This window comes from Meleagris gallopavo, chromosome 4, assembly GCF_000146605.3.
Source record: "Meleagris gallopavo isolate NT-WF06-2002-E0010 breed Aviagen turkey brand Nicholas breeding stock chromosome 4, Turkey_5.1, whole genome shotgun sequence".
Taxonomy (NCBI): Eukaryota; Metazoa; Chordata; class Aves; order Galliformes; family Phasianidae; genus Meleagris; species Meleagris gallopavo.
Window position 1 is genome coordinate 4,166,353 of NC_015014.2, and position 6,500 is coordinate 4,172,852.

Consider the following 6,500-nt stretch of genomic DNA (forward strand, 5'->3'; position numbering starts at 1 on the left):
TGTTAAGAATAATTCTAAACCTGTATTAATTTAATTCTCAGAGAAAAGCAGTGGGAGACAGCATATGCACTGTTTTTCACTTTTCATGATCTGGGCCTGGAAAGGGAAAAGCTTAACTACCTGTCATTCAATTTATGTTTTTCTTGTTGAAGAGCCTGTTTTACAAACATCTTTGTTAGCATTCCCTACCTGAGTAACCCTTTCCCTCAGCAGAAAACTAGATAGAAATGGTAACAATTACTCATTTGTTAAATTACTGTGAGGTAAGTAATTAAAGGTCAGAAGTCTTGTTAGAAACAGCTGGTGTGAAATTACTGAATAAAAGTGCTGAGTTTTATATGCCTTAACTATAAAAACTTCCTAGGCAAGCATAATAGTGCTCTTCTGAGTAAGTCTGGAGAATGAAATCTGTCCAGTTCTTAAGAATGCTGTAAAAATTATGAAGTTTGCCTCGTAAAGGAGAACTAGGACATTTATTTCTCTACTCTGCTGTTGTACAGAATGCTCATTAGCTTGAGCAGCATGTCATTAGTATGATCTTTGGTGAACTGCCTGAATGAGAGACAGCTCAAATCTTGCAGCTTTGAGGCCAAAACAGTTGTTCCATAGGAATATTACCTGCATGCTTTGGACGCATTCATTAATGAATCTAACAAGTGTTTAAACTATGGATTTTATTTTCTTATTCTTTTCTGGATAGAACTATATAGCAGCAGTGAAGAATCAAGAAACAGATTGAATAAAAAGACTTTCCTCAGGTAGAGCGAAACTTACAAAATGCTGTTTCTGAAATGTAACATAGAAGGGAAATTCATTAAGAAGGAATTTATAAATGTCCTCCCAGCAGAAAATTTTAAAATCACTGCTTAAGGAGTGATTTGGTTGCTTAAACACCTGGATATTCTAGACAGCCTTTTTTATGTTGCCAAGTTGCTGTTGCAGGAGGTTCCAGATCTGCTGTAGGTCCTATTCTTATCTGCCAACCCTGGAACAAATCTGGGTATCTCAGATGTCTCTGAGTTTAAGCTTTTAATTCGCTACTACAGTGGCTCTGAGAATTCAGTATGGCAATGCTGTATCTAAGTTATATTCTTGTTTCACTTGTTCAGGTGGAGTGGGAGGTAGTGGGTTTTAACCTGAAGCTTAAACCTTTTTCCATCTATCCAGCTTTTCAGTCAAGAGACTACTGCTCCATTTTCTGTTAACATTGTAAGAAGTCTGAGAGAACCTAAAAGACCTCAAGAGATACCTAAAATGTTTGTGTTTCTTAACTGATCTAAAAAAATTCTCCCATCTGAAGCTATTATAAAAATAATACTTTACAGGTCAGACATATTTGTGTACAATCAGATATGTACATTGCTTTTTCAGCACAACAGATACACCTGCAAAACTCTTTGATGACCAGTACAGGTAATGGTACCTAGACTAAAACCAGCTGTCTGGCACTGCCCTCTGATGCAGCCCCATTGTAGTCTGTGTCATACAGGCTAATGCAGCACTGCAAAAGTAGTTTCTTGAAAGTACAACTTAGTCCTTAAGAAAGGAAAAAATAACTTTGAATTTCTAAAATGGGACTTTTAGGATATGTTATTCTAAAATAGTAAAAGGCTATATTCCACGGGAGTAGGGCAAAGGAAACGTGTTCTGCTGTGGGCGCCCCGGAAATAACAAGGACATGGTAGAGAGAGTCAAGAGGAGGCAACAGGAATGATCAGAGGGCTGAAGAATCTCTTTGGGCAACCTGGTCTAGTGAGAAGCACATCTGCTTGCGGCACGTGATTGGAACTAGATGATCTTTAAGGTCTGTGCCAACCCAAACCATTCTATGAAAGGGAATAGCCATTTTCTGCAGTTGCTGGTATGGCAACAACTTTCCTTTAAAGTCATGTCCACTGTAGCAAAAAGAAGGAAACAATGCAGACAGTTCATTAAACATTTTCTTCTTTAGCAGCTGTTCTGTGTCTGAAGCAGGGAGATGTTCTTAGCGTTGGCAACACTCCAGTCAAGAAAACGAAGTCATAAAAACGTAAATGAAATCAAATACTGAAAAAAGGAAAAATAATCAGTTAGTAAGAGTAACAGTGAGAAATAAACGGTTGAAGTATCTCATTTTGCATGTTTTCTTTAATATGTGCCTTTTATTTTATGTCTTTTAAAGTGGGATTTTAAAAAATGAGATTCAATAATAGATCATGCATAAACAGATTAGATTACTTACATTATTCATATTTCCTGTTTGGACTCATTCATTTGCTTGTTAAGAAAAAACACATTTTTTAAAAAATAATGATTTGCTCATTATTGTCGTCATTACTTGGCACCTGGCCTGATGGCTGCGGAAGGGTCTTGCCAGTCTCAAAGGGGAAAACAGATCCTAGCTCAGCAGCTGGCAGGACTCATTGAGAGGGCTTTAGAGTAGGTATGAAGGTGGAAGGAAATAAAACCAGGCCTATTAGAGATGAGCTTAAGGGAACAGTGACAGGACTGGGGGTGAGGCATGAGGCTCAGCTGAAATGCATCTAAACCAATGCACACAACATGGACTATGGACAGGAGGAGATGGATGCCATGGTGTGGCAGGCAAACTGTGAGTTAGTTGCCATTACAGAAACATGATGGGATTGCTCCCATGACTGGAGTGCTGCAATGGATGGCTACAAGCTCTTCAGAAGGGGTGGTGGTGCGGATCTCTGTGTTAGAGAGTGATTTGATGTTGAGCTTGGGTCTGAGAATGATAAGGTTGAGTCTCTTGGGGTAGGGATCAGGGGCAGGGCCAACAAGGCAGACATCCTGGTGGGGGACTGTTATAGTCTGCCTAACCAGGATGAAGAGGCAGATGAGGCATTCTATAAACAGCTGGCAAAAGTTGCACTGTTGTCACCCTTTGGTCTCATGGGGGCACTTAAACTTCCCTGATATATGCTGGGAGTACTCTCCCCCTTGACCTGGAAGTGTTGGATGGGGAGAAGAATAAACTCCCCATGATTCAGGTGGAAACTATCAGAGACCTACTACTCCTCCTGGAGTGCCACAAGTCCATGGGGTCTGGCTGGGATTCACCCAGGGGTGTTGAGGGAGCTGGTGGAGGTGATAGCCAAGCTGCTTTCCATCATCTATCAGTGTTCCTGGTCAACTGGAGCGTTGGAGACTTGCTAGTGACTCCCATTTGCAAGAACGATTGTAAAGAGGATCAAGGAAACTACAGGCCTTTCACCCTGATGTTGGTGCCAGGAAAGGTTATGGAGCAGATCATCTTGAGGGAAGTCGCACGGCACATGAAGGACACCTGGAGGATCTGGCCTAGCCAGCACGGGTTCATGAAAGGCTGGTCCTGCTTGACCAACTTGGTCTCCTTCTGTGATTGAGTGACCTGTCTGGTGGATGAGGGAAAAGCTGTTGACACAGCCTAGCTGGACTTCAGCAAAGCTTTCTACACTGTCTCCCACAGTATTGTCTTGGAGAAGCTGGCCTCAGCAACCCCAGGCAACATTACAGGCTTGGGGCAGGGTTGCTGGAAGACTGTAGAGGAAGTGGACCTGGGGGTATTGATTGACACTCGTCTGAACATGAGCCAGCAGTGTGCCCAGGTGGCCAAGAAGGCCAGTGGCATCCTGGCTTGTATCAGAAATAGTGTTGTCAGCAGGAGTAGAGAAGTGATCATCCCTCTAGGGCTGCACCTCAAGTACTGCATTCAGTTTTGGGCCCCTCACTACAGGAAAGGTATTGAGACCCTGGAGTGAGTTCAGAGAAGGGCAACAAAACTGGTGAGGGGTCTGGAGCACAGGCCTTATGAGGAGTGGCTGAGGGAGCTGGGATTGTTCAGTCTCGAGAAGAGGAGGCGCAGGGGAGACCTTATCACCCTCTACAACTATCCAAAGGGAGGTTGTGGTGACGTGAGAGGCAACCTCTTCTTCCATGTAGCTAGCAATAAGACTAGAGGGAATGGTCTCAAGTTGTGCCAGGGGAGATTCAAGTTGTACGTTAGGAAATACTTCTCCAAGAGTATTCAGGTGCTGGAATAGAGTGCCCAGGGAGGGGATAGAGTCATCGTCCCTGGAGATGTTCAAGAAACTTTTAGGTGTTGTACTGAGGGATGTGGTTTAGTGGGAAAATATTGGTGATAGGTTGGACTGAATGATCTTAGAGGTCTTTTCCAACCATGGTGACTTTGGTGATCTTACGATCATTTCCCAGCTGAAGTGTGATTCCTTTCAATACAGCATTGCAATTGGTCATTTTTAGTGTGGATGAAGTCAGTGCCACTGAAGTCAAATTTTCTCTTCAAATCATAGAAATGCTTGAATCTTTCAGCTTGTTTTGGATTACAGTAAAATAACCAGTTTCTATATCTGCATTCAGTCAAAATTTAGTTAGACTTGTCTGATCAATAATCTATAAAAATAAAATGTTAACCTGTGAATCTCAGGCTTTGTTTCTTGCACTTGATGGTTTTGTAGGCATTGTAAGGGGTGGATTGTTCTTGGTAAGAAGCCAAGGCAAAAGCTAAATGTTGCTGCTGTTTTATTGAAATTTTCATAGCTACAAATAATAGCCTCCACCCATTTCGTGTAAACTTAAAAAGTGAGGTTTTTTTCTTTTAAATTACCTTGTAGTGACACTTTAATTGGGAAATGCATAGCACCTTTGTTTAAATTAATTTAAAAATTGAATTCATTCGATATTTACAATAATGAGCAAACTTTAATTATAGCCAATGAAAATTTAAAGAATTGATAGAGAAATAGCATCTGTATTTATGTGCTGTTATTCAGTGGATTTCCAGCAGTTTCTGTTCTTCTTTAAGCTGGCTAAAGAACAGTGTTCTGGACTACACCACAAAGTCTTATTTAAATTACAAACCCTTTAAGTAGTTATAAACAGACTCGAAAGCAAGACATGTTTTATGCTTGTGTATAAAACCGAGTTTTATAATGAAAATTTGGCTTTGGCACAGGGCAGGGATCTCCAGCTTAGGAGTTGCTTGAAAGACTTTCACAACTACAACACTTTTGCTGGTAGTAGCAGTTTTTTTCCAAGCCAGGATCTTTTTGCTAAGACTTGTCCATGTACTGCTTTGCAAACAAGCTAGCAAGGTTAGTTGTGCTCTTTAGTAAAGAGCTGATTCTCCAAGCACAGCACGAAGATTAATTCTGACCCTCTTATGTAAGACAGGGCACATGCATGAGCTCATGATGATCACCAGCTGCATCTGCTAAAGCGGACGTGTCCCTGCCACTTCTGTCATTAATCCCACGTGGAAAGGCTGATGCCACTGAATGGTGGACACCCCACTTAGAGCTTTTGGCTTGTTCTCAAGTGTCTACCTGAAGAATGTTCATCCTTTTGTACCATTTTCCTTATAACTTTTGTTTTCCGTGTCTTTTAGTAGTTTACTTGAAAATTATGAAATATACTCAAGTCTCTAGATATTTAAAAAAAAAAGAGAGAAAACGATGCGATAGGAAAAAATTGGAATAGTGAGTCTGTCTTCACACTGGATGGTACTCCACTCTATGCATCCTTTTGTTATGGAAAAAAATAATAATAATAATTTTCACTGAATAAGCTTAGTCTACTTTTTCCTCCTTGATTTTCAGAGTGTGGTGGTCGGTTGAAAGCTGAAACCAAGCCCAAAGATCTGTACTCGCATGCTCAGTTTGGTGATAACAACTATCCGGTTCAGGCAGACTGTGACTGGCTCCTGGTGGCAGAGCGTGGTTATCGAGTTGAATTAATGTTCCAGACTTTTGAGGTTGAAGAAGAGGCAGACTGTGGTTATGATTATATGGAGCTCTTTGATGGTCATGATAAGACAGCTATGAGGCTTGGTCGATTTTGTGGTTCTGGGGTAAGTAACCAAGTACTAAAGCTTTTCTTTTTTATTTCCACAGTAAGTAATAGAAAGAAGGAAAAGGCATAGGAAGGAAAAGGATAAGGAGAGATGAGGTTAAGTTACTAGATCTTATAGTGAAATAACAAATTATCAAATCCGTTTTTTTTTTTAAAGGAATTTACAGGTATGGCATTTGAAAGTATTTCATTGAAATGTTTTCCACAGTAAATATTCTTGTCTACTTATTAAACAAAGTATTGTTATAGTATATTAAGTTTTAGGTTGCTGACAGTGGAGCATATATCAGTTCCTTTAGAAAAGTTAGCAACATTTTCCCTTACAGAGAAATGCATTGGTATTGAAAATTAACACATTCAAATTCCATAAATTTGAGTGAAGTCACATTTTATGGGGAAGAGGTACCCAGAAAGCATTTATAATGTACTCATCTATTGCTTCAAAAAGTTTTTTACAGCATTTGTATAGATACTGTTCAGTCCAGAGCTCAAGATTGTGGAAGGTTGGATACTAGTAAAACCCCCCAAAATTTTAATGGATAGAACTTCCGCTGGCAGACAAAAATTCAAATATCTTGATTTAAATTGGTGTCTAACTTTTAGGAATTTAGGTCAACAGATAATTTACTTACTGTTGTTTTTTTTTT

General features: G+C 40.1%; 1 protein-coding gene across 1 annotated transcript in view; it reads left to right on the forward strand.

Moving 5' to 3' along the window:
• The window catches only part of TLL1 (tolloid like 1), a 110,713-nt gene extending 104,775 nt beyond the window's left edge, over positions 1-5,938 (forward strand). Inside the window, exon 21 of the mRNA XM_031553249.1 lies at positions 5,601-5,938. Coding sequence (XP_031409109.1) covers positions 5,601-5,923 — 323 coding nt within the window. The 3' untranslated portion in view covers positions 5,924-5,938. The remainder of the gene's footprint in view (positions 1-5,600) is intronic.
• The last annotated feature ends 562 nt before the right edge of the window (positions 5,939-6,500 follow it).